We start from the raw sequence: 18,533 nt of genomic DNA, 5'->3' as shown, positions 1-18,533 counted from the left end.
GTGTAATCCTCCCTAGTGTCTTGTCTTGTCTTGTCTCCTGACAGGCTGCAAGCTCTTCAGAGCAGGCACAATTGTCTTACTTGCTATATAAATCAAGTTACATGCTAATGTTAAATTATAATGTTTTGACAGGATTTTTAAGTTGAACCTGATTATATGAAACAATAGAACTCTCTGATTTTTTCCTGAAATTTTCTTCTTTAAAAAAAAAAACGATACCAGAAGAGGAGAAGTAGGGGTTTTATTTCCTATGATTTTTTTAAAACTTATTGTTTTCCTCCTACCTGTCTTTCAGGGAGAGCAAGTGAAAAAAGTTGGAGGTCATGGAAGGAGAAGAAAAAAAGAAAACAGTGTAAAGAATATAAAGAGTAGGAAACAAAAACAAATTCTTAAATTATAATTTCCAAAACCAGAATGCTAAAGTAAATTCCATGAAAAATACTGGAATAAGCATTTCCTTATAGCAGATCCTGTTGAATGAAAAGGAATTCTACATTATCTTCCCCCCCATTTTTGACAAGCTCTAGAAAAAGCCACAATAATTTTACACTCAATTTATCACTTATGTATATTTATAATGAATAATCACAGCTGATGGCTAACTGACAGGTAAGCCACTGCATCTCTTCTCACCACTGATTCATTCTCATCCTCATCACCATTTTCCTTTTGTTTTTTCTGGTGTGATGGTGGACATGTAGTAAGAGTAACGGGAGGCTGTGAAAGACATGAGCAGCGGTCCCTGACTTCTGGCTCTAGGCATTAGGGATTTAGAGAAATAAGAAAAAGAGTATGAAGAAGATCCAACCAGTGGCTTCCAAAAAGAAATCCAAACTGGTTCCCTGATTTTCTTTGAGGATAGTTCCGGACAGCATTGACCGAGTGCTGCCTACAAGGGATTAGCCTATTTCGTATTTTAGAGAAACAATTCAGTCTACAGAAGGAATACCTTTGGAGGGACCTAAAAGCAGCCTTCCAATTCCTATGAGGAGGTGATCAACAAGACAAGGCCAGGCTCCTCACTACAGTGTTTCATTGGAGGACAAAAGCCAGCGGACATAAAGTGAATCAAGAGGATCAGATTTTCCCCATGAGGACAGCCAGATGTTGAAACAGGCTGTCAAAACAGGGTTGTGCAGTCTCTGTCCTTGGAGGTTTTCAAGCCCTGGCTGAATAAAGCCCTCAGTAACTTGGTCTTATCTCCTAGATGACCCCACTTGGAGGAAGAGGTTGGAGTACAGACCTTCTGAGATCCCTTCCAACCAGAATAATCCTATGATTTCGAGGGTGCCCTTTTTTTTTTTTTTTAATATATACCTGTTGAATAAATGACAGTTATTCAAAAGCTCTGAGAACCAAGGAAAGCCAATGTATTTCCACAGAGGTCTGTACATGCTCATGACTTTAAAAATCGGGACTTTATTTGGTTCCCCAATGATGGGTAATAGTGCCATTAACACCAGGTGTCTCTTATGGCCTTGAAACTGAACTGAAACTATCAGCCTGTTTTCACAGGACTCCATTATTTTGCTTGTCTATTTTGTTCTTATTAGCATTATTGTGAGAAGCCACATACAGATCAGGGGCTATGGGATTCTTTCAGTTAGAAATAGTCTTTAGTTGTGTTGTTATTTTTTGCAGTCTTGATGCCTTCCGTTGCATTTGCAGCATTACAGAAGTGACACATTCTCATGTACGCTAAAAGGCAAAGTCGTTACCAAAAATTCCTCCTTCTTGCTCTTTCTATCCACAATGCTATTACTCTTTTCTTATCCTGGGGGGAACATGAGGGTTTAGTCATATGCTCATTCTTTTCCAAGGCATAAACAGTAGCCCTGAAAGATGACTACCATCTTTATAAAGAAGCTACAGTATGTGGTCCTCACAACACATGGTTCCTATTTTTGTCATTCTGATAAAAGCATAGCAACGTTAATATTTTTTTCTTGTGATTCGGTGATTGTCAATGACCTGTATGTCAGCTGATACAGCTGACACAGTTAAATCAGAAATTAGCACTCAGTCTCTTTAGAAGCCAGACACATGGACACTGAGCACAAGAAAAATTATAAGACAGTCCACATGATACTCCATTAAACAATGAAACATGTGACTGACTAAAAAACAGAGATACATCAGCAAATTTCCCTGAGGAAGTTTATGGTATTTAACTCCTAAACATTAATTTTATTGTACTGTATGAGGAACCAATTAAGTGAGAGTTTCATTTTTATCGGACATCGGAATTATTGTTCATAATATAGATGAAGAGTAAATTCAGCATATTTTAATTTTATTAGGCTTGGCTTGTTCATCTCACACATTTTTGCCGATTTTAAAAGTTAATTAGATATTTCATCAATAACTTTGTGTGCATTATTTTATTTAGAACACTTCCAGCAGCAAGAAGCTGATATGTAAGACACATACAATGTACCTATTGTATATTCAGATTTCCCCCCCTAATTGGATATGGTTGAAATAGTGATTAAAGCGCTTTCAGAAAACCTCATGTTGATGACATCTGACTGGGAACACAATATGATTTGTTACACCAAATTATCCACAGGGGAGAGGAGGAATGGGCAAAGAAAAACAATTCTTGTTTCCAAAATCTGGCATATTTCCATAAAAGTAACATAGGTATCAGCAAATAAAAGGCTACCTAGAAGCTTTCCTGAGAATTTGTGAATAACCTGGAAAACATATTTGAGGTAAATCCCACTTCCAGAAATACAGACTTAGTAACCATTGTTTCCTGAGAAAAGAAAACAAATCCTAAAAATATCCATATAATTCAATATCTTGCACACCTCAGTTTAGAAAACGAAGTATGTTGTTCTTAATCTTCCAGAGAAGAAACTATCTGGAAATCAACAGCTTCAATCATACTGAAAAATCTCAGGACCGATACAACATACCACACTGCCGTAAGGGGCTAGTCAACATTTCACTTCCTTTTTATCGTGATCATCAAATGCTTAAAGAAGAGATGGAGTGCAATTTCCAAAATGAACCTGACTTAGCACCACTGACTGGAGAGGGCCCATCTTCTTTACAAAGTTTCAGCTATTCTGTGTCTTTTAGTGGAAAGCTAATTGTAAACGGTGCTGCAAATGTAGAACCAGAGAGGGAGCATGGGGAAGCATTCTGTCCTGGTGCATTCTGCTCCTTACGTTTGTGGAAGACTACCCAATCTACCACTCTTCTCAGCCTAACTCCTTCTACCTTTTCTGTAAATAGCTCCCCAGAAGCAGCCCCTTTTGCTTCCCCAAATCTTCATTTCATTCCCTTTATTATCTCTTATACAGGACAGACAATCGTGCCTTAATATTCCACATACGAATCTATACATATGTGCATTAATAAAAAGATCACACCACCTACGACTAAAGAGCAGCCTCCTCTGAGGTGGAACTATGCAGTTTTCAAAGGGCACAATACAAAACTTATCTTCTATCACTTACACTGTTTTTATACTTTCAAAGCACTTCACAAATATTAATTAGCTCTAAATAAATTCTAATTATTTCTAAGAGCGGCCCTAGCAGACCTGTATCATCTGGTGTGAAATCTGACTTCAGTGAAGTCAACAGCAACAGCTCCTCAGACCTCAGCAAGCTGACTTTTCACTCACCATTGCTAAAATGCTGGGACTCATGTATATTATCTAGCAAGTATCACAACTGAAGCTGAACTAGTAATAGCAGTAGTAAGAAATGATAGGGTTAAGGAATGCTGGCTGACAATAAAAAGAGAAGGGTTAAATGACCTGAGCCAATCTGCATAGCCTAAATGTAGGAGAAGCTTTGCCATAGTTTGGGAAATGCAGTAATTGGGCTCTGTTTGGTTTCAACATCAGCCGAAATGGAAGGAGCTCACCTGCTGCTAAAACCAATTAACATACTTAGGGTACTGGGGTTAACTCCTAACATCTGCTCATGCCACAGGTCACTTAGATAACACCCCACTTTGAAACATCAACTCTTTATAAAAAGAGATCTGCATTACACATCTATATAAATATTACATATTATGTATATAATAAAACACATATAAAGAGGTTTGCATAAAAATCAAAATACTTAAATGCCAAGTAGCACACAGTGAATGGATAACCAGGTCTGTAGCAAATAAGTAGGTAAGCAGTATTTTTCTTGCTAATCGTGGACAATATAGTCCATCACATACTGCCAACTTATTTTTGTCATATGAAAAAAATGTTGTAAATAATAATATTAAATATTTTACACACCATGCAATTATATCTATGTATGGAGGTTAAAAATCAACTGGAACCATAGATTATGAATCTTTTTCTCAAATAGAAATGTAATCCTAATAGAAGTTCCTCCCTTTTTCTCTGCCAACTTTACCACCACACAATATGCCATAAAGAAAAAAGGGGAAGTGTCAACTTGTGTAAACTGTCCCTTATGTAATGCAAACCATCTGTCTAAAAAACAAAACAAAATGAAAAACCAAGCCACTCCCAAGCAAGATCTGCTATGGAGAAAAAGAAAGGAAAGGAAATTTACTACATCGAATTGGAAGCCAAAGACCATGACCTGCCATGTAGCATGGAGAAAATATTTACCCCTCTCCTCCCTGTATTTACCCGATTTTGCAAAATATTTGGAGAAGTATAAGTGAATAATTTGCTCTGCACATATTTGAGATTGATATTGTTGTATTCTTTTGAGCATTTCAGCCATCTAGAATGTTTCCAATCAGGTAGGAAACCAAGCAGAGAAACCTCTTTGTTTTCGATAACAGACAGACTAGCTCTCACACAGTGATGCCACCACTGGGTCAGAAGGTCCCCGAGTCCCCAGCCACTGGAACTTGGCAAAGTATGGGGGGGATAAAGTATCGGTATACTCTTGCCCTGTTCTTATACTCTTCTTTAGGTATCTGCTATGAGAGGAATCTAAATGGACCCCTGCTATGAACTGTTACGACTGTTTTTGTGTTATTTGCAGTTAAATCCTCAGAAAAGGAAGTATGTGTAGAGAAATCAGTACTCTTCCTTTCTACAGTCTCTCTCTGGATAAGTCATTACTCCACTGGGAAGCACTGGCTGAGGAATCCTTCTCTGAAACCACTGGGAGACATACATCTGACTCTCTGTTGCTCTAACATGGACAGGTGAATCAGAAAGCATTGAATAAGTTATTTTGGTTTCATTATCTAAGCTGAATGAAAGAAAAATAGCAGTATAACTAGGTATTCATCATTTTTTCTCTTTCACTGACCTCGAGGCTTGATCACACATTCTCTTCCAGCTGCAGCTGTGCTGGCTGAAGAGGCCACTATCTCCAATCACAGCCCCCTGCCAAAGGTTACCACTGTGACCAAGCTGCTTGTTTAATCACTTCCCAACATGTTTCCATTAAAATGAGCCAGCTCCGTTTAAGCAATTTTAACAGGAAGTCCTTGCTATCCCAGCCTGGACAGAAGCAAGTTAGGGAGTGCTTAACCAAGAAGCTTGGCCAGTACGTCAGAAGTTGGAGGCACAGTGATGAGCAACTGGAGGCAGCTATCTCTCCAGCTACTTGGCCTGCAGACAGAAGGTGGCAAGTAACCCAGGCATGTGGTGCACCCAACAGCACAACTGACTAGAGATCGGCAGTGCCTTAGATGACATGCTGCTGAATTTGAGATACTCTTTTGGAGATCTGACTTTTCAAAGGGGCAGGGCACATAACAGTATAAATGTCCCTCTGAAGGTGTCCCCAACTGGATATCCATAATCAAGGTACTCAGCATCATTAGTTAGCTATGAAAATATTGGTTGTCACAACAATTCCCTCTTCCTTCTCCTCCAAATTTTCAATCTCCCGTTTATTGAGAAACAGTATATGAAAATTTTAATAGTTCTTTATTATTTGTTACTGGAACTGAATTGTCCTGTGGAGATTTTTATTGTTCCTATGTGCAGGTTGTTAAGGCTAGTAGATAACAGAATCATCACTAAAGAATTCCTGTCAATCAGCCATACAAAATAATTCTGAAAATCTATCAGTCCAGAAAAAAGGGCAGGTTTTCCAGAAGGACCGGAAAGATGTAGAAGTGAGGTTCCATTTTCATAAGGTACATAAGCCAAATTTAAAACATACAATGGCAGTCAGGTAAAGATGCTGGCAGTGGGATCTTCAGAAGTTCATAGGAAGGCCTTGCATCCAAAAGCAAACTCTGTGAAAGTTAAGCATTTAACATGCTGAGAAGCTGAGCAAATTAATCAGCTGTACATTCTCCGTTGCAGTGCTATACTGGTACCCACTTCAGCTCAGTTCAAGCTAACACAGGTGACCATACCAAAGTTTACAGTACAAACATTTGCTAAATATCCCTGAGACTTAGATCCTAGTGCCTTTGTCACTCTTCAAATGAAGATTTAGTCTCCTACATCAGGTGCTTTAGAAAATTTTATCCAAAGCTGTTTGGTTTACAATCTACCACATCTTTGCCAAGAGGACTGATACACAGAAGGGCAACCAGGAAAGTGGGAGAAATATGTTTTAATGGCCTGTCAAAAACGTTACTTGATGTAAACGTTATAGTTTTAAGGCAGCTACATTTTTCATTGCTACAAGCTTTCTAGGTGTAGCTAAATCCGTATATGCTTTTTTGTTTACACTAAACTGTGAGTAAAAAAGAAAAAATCCTTTGGACTACTTATCACTTTTCCTCAGCTTCTCAGTCAAATTCAGTCAAACATGCCAGGGAATCACCAAACACAGAGCTGTCTTTTTCCACTGGCTTCTGCTCAGTCCTAGACCTTGGCATGCTTTTAATTCCAAGCCTTACTGCCAGGAGCAGCAGCAACTTTGCTCTTTTTTCTTTTTCATTTTCAAGGTTACACAAACATGCTATGTCATGTGTACTTCATGGATGTGAGGAACTATAGGACTGTCTTACAGTTAATGTACATGCAGTAAAAAGAAGGAAAAAAACCAACCTCAACTCTTTCTATCCAAACCAGACTCCATTAACATGCAACTAATTTAATCTGCCAAATATATCTAACAGGGTGCTTTCCTGACCTTTTCCAGGCCTACAGTTATGGTAGCATTCATATTCAGTGTGGCTTTCGGTTAAACATTCTGTTATGTGAATCACTACTTCTCCCATTTGAGAGAGACTGACTGTGAAATCACTGGAAGAACTGAATGAGCCTATGCTTTGGCACTGCAGCTGCTGAGGGACGTGAAGTGTTTTGAACAGTAATTTTCAGTAGTGGTCCCAGTCTGTAAAATATTAGGAAAAGGCATCAGTGGCCAAAGAAACTCAAGTTTGCATTCAAGTACTGTATCTACAATGTTACAGAAACTGAAAGAAATCTGAAATTGTGGGCTAAGCCAGTTTAACTAAAGGAATCAGTTTATGTTCTAATTTTATGAAACTGCTGCAGTGGCAAGTCCTCAGTAACTCAAAACCAACTGATGAACTCATGAGTTAGTCAATGATACAGATGGATACACTGACATGGATATAATAAAGCTAAACACCCATGCTAGAGACAGAGAAAGGTAGAACAAGCAAGTCCTAGATAACTCAGTAGGAAACTGATGTCAGAAGAGGTATACAAGCATAAATGCATGAAAACAAGTCTACGAAACTCATACTCTAGCTAAGCCTATTCATGGAAATGGAGTTTCTCAATTATTCTTTAACTTGTATTTATTATCATCCTGTTGACAGGAACATGAAATCCTATAGAAGGCTTAAATAAAATTTCCAAAAATATCTGGGGAGTATAGAGAACAATACAAATCTTTAAAAGATTAAAAATGTAGATGCTATATTTTTTAGTGTTAGGCTCTCATAAACATACCCATAGTTTGTGTTAGTCCATCAAACTGAAAGGCATATGCTATCTTTGATCTCTGTGCAGAACCCCTGTTGAGATTAATGTGAGTTCTGTGTGAAGAAAGAGACTAGAATAGGCCCTCAGTTCACAAATAGTAAGCAGGCTGCTTCAGGAAAAAAACATATTTTCTTACAACAGTGTTGAAATTTATTGGGAAGTTTCAAATAGCTTCTCTTCAGATGTATGTACGTATGTGTGGTCATGAGCCTGTTCACTTGTCAAAAAGATCTGTCAGAAAGAAGGTGCACAAATCTACTTGTCGTGTGAAATGTTTGCTGTTACATTGAAACACATACTTCACCTCTGACAATATTTTCTCATACAATACCGACTAATTCTCTTATTTTACACTCATCTGTGCGAGTTAATGGCTTTGTCCATCTGGTGAGAGAGGTGATACTTTTATACAGATTGGCATGAAATTGAGCCCTATACCCACTTCCAGCTAAAAATATCTACAGGACTTACTGCATCCCGCTTTGTAGCTGAAACCAGGAGGAAGAAGGAATCCTTGCTGTGCAGCTGCTGCTAGGGTTCGTTGGTCTGGAGGGAATACGGGAATCATTAATGGAGGCAGCTGACCCTGGACCTGCTGAACAGGAGAGGGAAAATCAAACGTGGAATTTTTTCTGGGGAAAATGTCTGCTTACATGCTTTCTCCTACTTCTGATCTGAGAGGTCAGGTTTGAATACGCTCCTCCATAATGGTGTGTTCCAGTAGCATCAACTATTCAGCCTCATCTTAATTACCAAAGCATTTCATATGAATTACATTAATCCAAAATAAATCAAAAGATTCCACTAATGCACACCTATATCCCAATTAATTATTCCCCCCACAATCCATAACACCTCACTTCTCTTTGACTGCAGGGTGGGTTTTTCTTCTCTTTTATTGCCCTGTGTAACAACATCACCCTGACTGAGCCCAAACCCAAAGATCCACACACACAGAAGTACAAATATGTGCGTAAGTAGTGTACAGCATGGTCAGTACTGTTTTTCTGCCCATATACATGCACCTATTTGTACATGTGAAAAGATAAAGTCTCTGAGACGGTAAGAAAAAATGCTGAGACACTTTATTCACAAATAAAACACAGCTATGTCTGAAGCATTAGCTGTTCAACTTTGCACAGCAACTGTACACAACCATGCAAGTCAGGAAATGGAAAATATTATATTGTAAGTGGATACTGCAGGGGACTTAAGACATGCAGAAATTAGTCATCAAAACTGGAAGTTGGCCATGGCACAACGTCTAATACTATTGCTTTCACCCAGTTCTGTCAGAGTTTTTAATTGCTAGAAATGGACATCGTCTTGGTATTTCACACAGATGAGAGACAAAAAGTTTGCTAGATTAAAATGTTAAATGGCTGGTTTTAATTAAAAGATCCCACTGTGCTGACCAGATCAGTCAGTAAAGGGAGACTGACTCACTTCTTAAGAGAGGTCATCTAGATTTTTAATGGCACTGTAAAGCTAAGGCATTGGAGGTACAGATACATTATCAAGGACTAAAATTTAGTTTGTGGTCTGTAGCCTTAAGAAAGAAGGACAATTAGTGTGTTGATAGACAACCTTTTTTGGCCAGAGGCGAAAGAAGGTGTTACTCCCTTCATTATTGCCTGCATAGTAGAACTGGCAAAAGAGAACCTGTGCCAGCTCCTTGGTTGCCACAGTTGAGACTACATCTTGACTTAATTTTATTTTAATTTAACCTCCTGAAGATCCAGGTGATGTCTCAGTTCACCCAACACTGTTACAAGGCAGAAGAGTGATACGAAATTTGGGAAGGTAACCTCTTCATTTATGCCAGGACCTGTCAACACCTGTGTGTGTGTGCTGACTGCATCTTTACTGTCTGAAACAATTTGTAAGGATGGAGTTCAGGAGTGCTGTTGATGGAAATGCTTGACTGAAGCTAGAGTAGATGTAGCTCCGCTCACTGAACTAACTCGATCCATTTTTTGTTACTTCCGTATTCTTCTTTCTATTCTGATCCTGTTAACCAGAAGACATACGTACTTTTAACTGGATTGCTGGAGAAAACAAAACATATAAAATGTGATTTCCTCTCTACCCCCACTCAGTCACCCTAGCACTGCCCAGTGTCTGCCTTTTCTTGATGTGTTTATTTTTTGTTTGTTTTGTTTGGGGTTTTGGGTTTTTTTTAAGACAAAGACAAAGTAACTGTATTCTTTTAGAACAAAAATGAACAGCCGTGTGGAATTTTTGCATAGTACTCTTCTTCGGCAAAAAGCCACAGAACTTTTTTTTTAAATGGTTTCCAAGGATGAAAGTGACTTTGCCAAGCAAAGAAGCTTCAAAACAGGACTCAAAAACACTAATAGAAAGACAGATGGTTCTACTAAGAGCTTTGCTGCCAAAAAAAATGTTAAAAAAAAGTGAAAAAAATGGAGTGATGTTATTGAAGCTGACTGCAAAGTTCTCTGATGACTGCAAATACTCTTGTCCCACTGCAAGTGTTAACTCTGCCTCCAGGGCTAATATAACTAAAGCACCACACACACACAAATTGTCATTGCCAAGCGCACAATGTAGCACAAGTCTGCACTTGATTCCAAGTGACTGCCAAATACACGAGCAAAACACCACACTGAAAAATTCCCATTTAGGAAAACATTTACCAGGAAAATGCCCTTTATTCTTAAATCTGACTGCTGCATTTCATTTTTTCAAATCGCTGCTCCTCTTTAACTCTCCAAGGGGCCTTCTACCCACTAATTTCAAATGACACAACCCTGGTTGCGTTAAGGAGGTAAGAACTATAGAGTGATGAGGATGGTTTGCATGGATACAGAAATAACGCAGTCAAAACAATGTGATTTTCATTCCAGGATGGAATGTATGTAGTACCACTCAAACAGCTACACTTCATTTTCTCCCAAATACAAATAAGTGCAAACATTAGTTTATTTTAATCCGATGACCTGACACAATACAATACAAATTACAGACTCTTCATTTTTATGGCTCATTTAACTACTACATCTTAACTTTTGTTCTGTTTATTATTATTACCTAGAATTGCTAGGATACAACTCTTTCAAGTGGCACAGAATACAGGCCCTCCTTCTGAGTTTTACACGAAGGGTATTCTCCTCTTTCCTTTTTTTTTTTAAAGCTATTACTGTGTCAGTTACATCTCTCACAAATGTTTATTGTTATAAAGTTTACGTATTTTCCAATGTTTTGTCGATGGTAACTTCTTGATACCACATTTCTAATTTGAACGTAACGGACTGCAAATCAAAGCTATTTTTCAGGCCTTTCAATTTGTTCTGCTAATGGACATATATATGTCCATAAAAAGAAATACATCTTTAGCAATCTAAAAATGCATATAGCTGCCAGGATTCTCCACTTGCCAATCTCTCTACGTGATTACTTCTTCTTAGTTGTAACTACCTAAAGGTAAAGATTGTAATTTAAATCCTCACAAAATTCCCAATGGATTTAATGGGCTACAATTTCACCTTGTAACTTCTTACCTACCTTAGGATATTAGTCTGGATGATACTGATACAATCTTCTAAGGGCCTGTTTTTACACTACCCATACTATTGCCGCCATGATGTTAACGGATCACGGATCTAATTCATAATGAGGACAGCAAGTCATTTTCTGTAACGGCAAAGTGTTTTAGGAGCAGAAGAAATTGCAGCCAAGTTTCACCTAGAGTCCAAACCAAAATCAGGGACCCTTCATACTTGCCACTGAAAATCAAAAAAGGAGACTAGCCCTAAAGAACTTATCAATGAAAAAAACCAGTATGAGCACATGACAAGCAACTAATAGTATATCTACTGTCCAAGTAGTAAACTGAGGCATCCACAGTTACCCGTAGAGATTTTCGATTTTGGGAAGTGCCTCACTATCTTTATTTGCTTCAGTGCCTTTGAAAACTTTGCCCTTAAATGACTTATGCTTATCAAAAGAAATTTGTTAGTAAACTTGGAACTGATTCAAGTTGTTGAAGCCTGGGCCAGCATCTTCACAAATCTGTGTGTGTCCTTTATGACTTGACCATAACAAATCCAACTGCACAAAGACGTGCATTCAGTGGAGCCACAGCTAGATTCCCAGCATTCCCAGCTTCATTCTAACTGTAGTATTTCCGCCTGAATTTTGGTCTCCTACCTACTTTTAGGAACATACTATGGTTACCACAGCTACCTAAGCACTAAGCAGTATGTTTTTAACAGTTACCCCTACTGTTTGTTACTAGCTCCTGCTGTGACTTATATAAATTTAGATTGCAAACACTTGACAACTACAGTTCTACTCTGTTTTCTGTAAAATGTCACATGCGCTTTGGGTCACTATATAAATAGCTACAAAGATGAAATAGTTTAAGGAAACATTAAGGTTGCAAAGTTAGGCATTCAAGGCTTAGGAAATGCCAGGATCAGGATAGCGTGCCTGACCTTATTTTGGTCCTTTATGCCCATGCATCCTGACAGAGTCTTTAATTAAAAAGTTCACCATTTTCCCCCTCACGTGACTCTTGCTTAATCTAGCAGGCTTATAATATTTCTCAATAACATAAACCCATACTTTCAACAAATCTAAGCCCCTAACATAGCAGTTGCTATTAATTTTATTTCTTTATACACTTCCACCAATTTCATTTCTGCAGTTGCTCATTACATGTTTATTAGCATAAACTTTTACATAAAGTTTTCCTCTCTCCAAGGTAAATATTTCAATACATTTCCCAGCATCCATATATAACACTTTCCACTGAGAGGCGAATACTGATCTTCCACCCACCTCTAGTTCTTCAGAAGCAATTCTATCCATTTCGGTGAGGCTGGTGACAGAGTAACGAATTACTTAGTGTGAATAAGAACAGCTGCTAAAAGCAACACTCCCTTCTCTACAAACTGACAAAACTCTGAGCAGTACTTTACTCTTGAGCTGTTTAGAAGATGCCCTTCAAGAGCTGGATGAGCATCTTTGCTGAAATGGTCTCTTACATGCCTTCTTCATGTAGAAGTGTGGCTAATTTTTATTTTCATTTGAGTTATTCTCAGCCACCCCAAAGAAGTTCAGATTTTACACTCCTAGAACAGTGGATGTGCATGAATGATTCTTTTAACTTCAAACTGTTGTATGAATTTCTTCTTGCCTGTGACTTGTTTATAAGTTAAGTATCTCTTCTACTGTATATGAAAGAATGTAACGTACATTTAACATGCAATAACATAAATCTGTCCTTCAAAAATGACATGTTTAATTGCATCGGTCCCCCTTCCTCCAGAAACACTTGGCTCACGGTGGCGCACACTATGCTGAAAGACCGGATTCTTTAATTAGCATATGTGTTGGCCATCTCTTTCTCTCTCCCTCACACCCCCCCACGTCTATCTTAAGGGAAATAAAAATATATGTCCTCATATAACTACAATCTGCTATTTTCCCTTACAGTGACGTTTAAAATAAGAAAAGAAAATGTTGTTCTCCTCATTCTCTTCCCTACTTCAGTTCCCTAAATTGACATAAGTGTGTCCTAAATCTATACGGCAGGGAGCCTGCCTATCTGGGCAATACAATGATCACTCTCCTACTGAGTTTGAGGTGGCTTTTCATGGGGTGCTTAGTGAGTGCTTAAGATGTAAAACAGAAGGTGGATGCCAAGAAGCAGAGAGGAAGACATTGAGGAGACAGAGAGCACACCCATTCCATCCCATGCTCTGACCTAATGCTTTGCTTTTACTGCTGAGGAGCAGCTCACTCCTCTGCCAGACATACTGGTATAGGCGATCCCGGCAAAGGATTTTGTGAAGGTTTTTTCTTCCTAATCTCTACCTGAAAATTCTTCTGCAGTGGATGATTTGGGTCCTAAATATTATTATTCCCTTTGCTGCATAAGATGCTTACACAATTCGTACCAGTACTTACCAAAATTCATGCTGTCTGAATACCTCTGTTCACTCAATAGTAACACCTCACTGTTCACAATTGTTTGCAAACAGTGACATTGATCATAGAGAAACATGCTCTCATAGTGGCAATCTTTTAAGAATACAAAAGGCTATTTAGGGTGACACCCCCCCTCCCATTACAACTCCACTAGCATAGGAGGGCTCTATTTGGAGTGATAGCGTGGAAAAAATTATTAGTTTGATGGACTATGGAGACAATCCTTAACAGGTAATAGTTGGTATGTATGCAACTTGGCTCACGGAAGACACAAGGAACAAACTTTCAGGAAAACTGAAATGCATCTCAGAGAATTACATAAACATTTTTCATTTTAAAAAAGCAAGGCTTTTGAGGCTGGAAACTTTCTGTCTGCTCAGTCCTGCAAAAGAATCCAGGTGTCACTACCAGCATCCATCTCAAATTCTTCTAATCATAAAGTCTGTAAGTACTACTAAATGAACACATGTTTAGCCTTTTTAACCGAAGTGCAGAGAAGTGCCTTAAACTGCCAAATAATACGGACAGTAGCTGTCTCCATGTCGATAACTTGCTTCCAAAGGCTTCCCTCCTCCACTTCATACTACAGAAGAAAACACGCTGGTGAGAGACAAGCACCTCCAGCAGCACTTTGAAGGACATAAGCCAAAAGGACCCTTTGCATTAAGGAACACCTCTTGGATACTTCCAAAGGAAAAAGCAGTATTACTTATTCATTTATGTAACTAAAATAAAGAACTTTAGAACGCTTCTTTTATACTTGATTTGGCATAGAAAAATCATACAGAGGAGTGTCCTGGTTTCAGCTGAGATAGAGTTAATTTTCTTTATAGTGGCTGGTATGGGGCTATGTTTTGGATTTGTGCTGAAGACAGTGTTGATAATACAGAGATGTTTTAGTTGTTGCTGCACTAGTCAAGGACTTTTCAGCTTCCCGTGCTCTGCCAGGTGCAGAAGAAGCTGGGAGGGGACACAGCCAGGATAGTTGATCCAAACTGACCAAAGGGTTATTCCATACCACATGACGTCATGCTCAATATATAAAGCTGGGGAAGAAGAAGGAAGGGGGGACATTCAGAGTGATGGCGTTTGTCTTCCCAAGTAACCGTTACGCGTGATGGAGCCCTGCTTTCCTGGAGATGGCTGCACACCTGCCTGCCCATGGGAAGCAGTGAATTAATTCCTTGCTTTGCTTCGCTTGTGTGCGTGACTTTTGCTTTCCCTATTAAACTGTCTTTATCTCAACCCTCGAGTTTTCTTGCTTTTGCTCTTCTGATTCTCTCCCCCATCCCACCGGGGGGAGTGAGCGAGCGGCTGCGTGGTGCGTAGCTGCTGGCTGGGGTTAAACCACGACAAGGAGGGAAAAGCAGTAAGATGACTTTTTCCCATTTGGGATGACGTGTAACAAGAAGTATTCATGCATGTGCCACTTAGTATGTAAGTTATCTGCAGGGCAATTCTGCCACAAAGGCATTTGAACAAAATAGCCTAACTGAAAGGGAAGAGGCTACCTGAAATAAAAAGAACATGAACTGGAATTCATTCCAAGATGCAGCTGTTTTAAGTCAAAAGCCTAAGAGTTCACGGAGGAATGGCTGCTCCAGACTATACAGTACCTCAGTGGGTGGGGTCCTCTGGCAAAACCAGGAGTTTCAGAGCAAGCTACTGTAATTCAGGTAACAGCTACACTGGAACACTGAAGTGCACTCTCAAAAGAGCCCTTTCTAATCCAAGCTCAAGAGCAAAACTCAAAATAATGTGCTCTTTCCTTTTTATAGAAGAAAAAGATCCATTGTTTGGTTGATTGAGCCATTTGTTTCATGAAGAGGTTAAAGTTAGCAAAGGACACAAAATTGGCTTTTGAGGTATGATGACCAGTGTTTGGGCCAAACCGACTTATTTCACCTTACTTAATATTCACACAAATACTATGCTTCTCATGCCATAGCTTCCAAGCACCTAGGCGCCTTGTTTAAATGCTAGTACCCTTCCTAGAAGAATAAGCCAGGACTATAATGGAAAGCTGCCACAAACTTGCGGCTGTCAAAACTGCTGATTTAGATGGCATATTGTCCTCTATTTGTGTTTTTGCTGGCTAATAGCAACTTGCTCCTAAATATACCTGTCATGTAGCAAGAGTTAAATCTGCAAAGTCACTCCCTTCAAACTGGAAAATCTATGAACTTATGTTAATGACTGATGCTACCTCACAGCATATGATGGAGCACACAGTTCCCAGATGCTTGGTTAATGCTTTTCTCAATGAGGTCTGGACCAGTGGTGATCGCTCTAGCAGTAAGCTATTCAGCAAAACATTTGTCAGTGAAAAGAAAACAGGTGCAAGATTTCCTGATGTGTTTTAAAAGACAGCATGTAGGATAATTCCTTGAGCTGCATGTGTACTGTTTTCTACAGTTAGCTGAGATATTATATATTGGTTCAGTTATTCAAATTATAATGAACTATGGGGTTTTTTGTACATGTCAGAAAGAATCAGAGACAAAAATAAGTATACTTCCCTTGTCATTGTTCATACCAGTCTTCCAGAAGGTATGGAAAAAACCTGTATACTTTTTCCTTCTGATTTTCCACATTCTGTTTAAAGAGACTGAAGTGGCTGCGTTTTGTGCGTGTGTGCTTACCCAGCTCTCTTTCTTTTCAAAGTCACTTCTTTGGTATACCCAGTGCTCACATTTTACCAGATCAAAAGTCTTTGTGCAACAGTATCACGGACTGCTGTCAAAAGAGATCTGGAAAGAAGGTCTGGTATTAACTACTGCTGCAGAGGAAGCAGGGAAGAGCAAATAGGACAGTTTGTGTTGGCTCTGTGTTAAATGGGGCTGTTTCTATTTGAGGCTGTTAGAAATAGTGTGACAGGTATAACAGTCAAAAGAGGTGTGCAGAATCTAGAGGATTCTTCCTGTAAGAGCACAGGGGTTCTTTAAACATATACAAGGTTGCCTCTGCAAAACTTAACATTATTAATCAATGGGCAGACTATAAGAAAAGTAGGAACAGGGAGCAAGGCTCAGCACTAGTGTGGGATGTAGAGAGCAGGGGAGAAGAGGAAGAGGGATGACCCAAAACTGACTTTTCAAGACCCTCTGTGAATGTTGGAAGTCAACAGATTCAGGTAAGGAAATAAATTGTAGTATTACACACCATCACAGGCAGCAAGTCTGGCTCCTTTTTGACAGCTAAATTCTGTGAGCTAGGAGAAAAGCCCCACCTTGCTATGTCTTCAGCCCTTTTGAGGTGCCTTTGGGCTCATCCTGACACCACAGTATTACTGTGAATGTTTTCATGCAAAGGATGCAAACAGGACCATAAAATGCTTGGCTATAAACCTGCCCAAGATGGTTTTCAGGTTGAGAATGCAGCTTAGGTAAAGAAACGTATTTATTCTAACTGTGGTTCTTACTCCTGTGTAGACTGAACTGATATAGCTTTTGGGGAGTGAAGCTACTCACTAAAGGTTTCTTTAGTGCATTTTCCCCAAAAGATCAAGAAATGGGTGGCAAGAGCAAGGCTGATGCCATTATACTTAAGCAAGGCTGACTGGTATTTTTTGTCATATAAAGTTATTCAGAGGCATCTGTGTTAAGGCCAGCTACTACACCTCCCCCTTTACCCATTGTTGATTTTTCCATAACATATTGAAACACCAGTAACTAATCATTTTGATGTATAAATTGCAGTAATATTTCTCCTGTCTACTCTTCCAAAAAAAAGAATTTTTTAAACTCTGAAACAGGGAGAATAGTTCTAATATGGAAACCACTGTATTTAAGATGGCGTATAGATGAAGGCAAGTGCCATGACCTCATTTTTGACACAATGGTAAAGTCCAAATTCACGAATAGATCAATATCTAAGGCCTAAAGCACTTAATAGTGGACTGCCATCTTTAAGAGACTCATTATTTTATTAATGACCCTGAGGCATTCCTGGAGAAAAGCTGTGAATCAAGAGTAGTACTCAGCCCATGGTTCAAACACTGCTTGATGAAATGAGGGATCGTAAAGTAAGAGAGGACGAAAAATGAAGTAAGTGGGCATGCTGTGATACTTCAGTGGAAAGGAAAAAGTTTGCGAGGCAAGCCCATCTCTCATCCCAGTCTTCCTTCGTCCCCACCATGGCAGGCATGGTAGATATCAGTAATGGGAAGTGATAGCTCCCTAAAGCTTTCCTCTATTCCTGAAGTGATACCTTCCCCTCTAATGCTCTTGCACAGCAGTATCACCACATTCTGGCCTTCTATTTTGACTCTTCCACTGCCACTCATTATGAGTCACCCATGACACATTGCTTGTAACGATTCTATACATAATTATAGTAAAATATTTAAGTTTCATCAACTAATATGAAACAATTCTACTTTCATAACCCTTAATGCAGAAATCTTGCTTACTCAAATTAGCTGACACAGAAGACAAGGAGATCATCAGAATTCTGCCTTATAATAACTATTTCTTGGTTTGGTTTGGGGTTTTTGGTGCCAATTTTCTTAATATGATTTAAGGTAATATTACTATACAGAGAGAGGAAGGGGTATTCTTTCAAACACAACCCCAAGGTTTCAAGATGTGTTTTTCACTCAGTATATCTTTGACAAGTGGGATATCATTAATTAAAACAAACACAACAATTTTAATGTGTAGGCGGTGGGCAAGAAACAGGGGTTATTTAATATCATGTAGTGGGCAGA

At 38.9% G+C, this 18,533-nt stretch overlaps 1 protein-coding gene across 43 annotated transcripts in view; it reads right to left on the bottom strand.

Moving 5' to 3' along the window:
• SOX5 (SRY-box transcription factor 5) overlaps positions 1-18,533 on the bottom strand; it is a 723,931-nt gene that overhangs the window by 95,009 nt on the left and 610,389 nt on the right. For 36 of the 43 annotated variants that reach the window (XM_075506020.1, XM_075506208.1, XM_075506234.1 and 33 more), the window contains one exon: positions 8,342-8,465. In XM_075506020.1, the coding sequence (XP_075362135.1) occupies positions 8,342-8,465 (124 nt within the window). The remainder of the gene's footprint in view (positions 1-8,341; positions 8,466-18,533) is intronic. The other 7 variants (XM_075505992.1, XM_075506256.1, XM_075506280.1 and 4 more) reach the window with 1 other exon arrangement.

The sequence above is a fragment of the Mycteria americana genome, chromosome 1, assembly GCF_035582795.1.
Source record: "Mycteria americana isolate JAX WOST 10 ecotype Jacksonville Zoo and Gardens chromosome 1, USCA_MyAme_1.0, whole genome shotgun sequence".
Taxonomy (NCBI): domain Eukaryota; kingdom Metazoa; phylum Chordata; class Aves; order Ciconiiformes; family Ciconiidae; genus Mycteria; species Mycteria americana.
The sequence above is the reverse complement of the archived record's forward strand: the minus strand, read 5'-3'. Positions and strand labels throughout refer to the sequence as shown.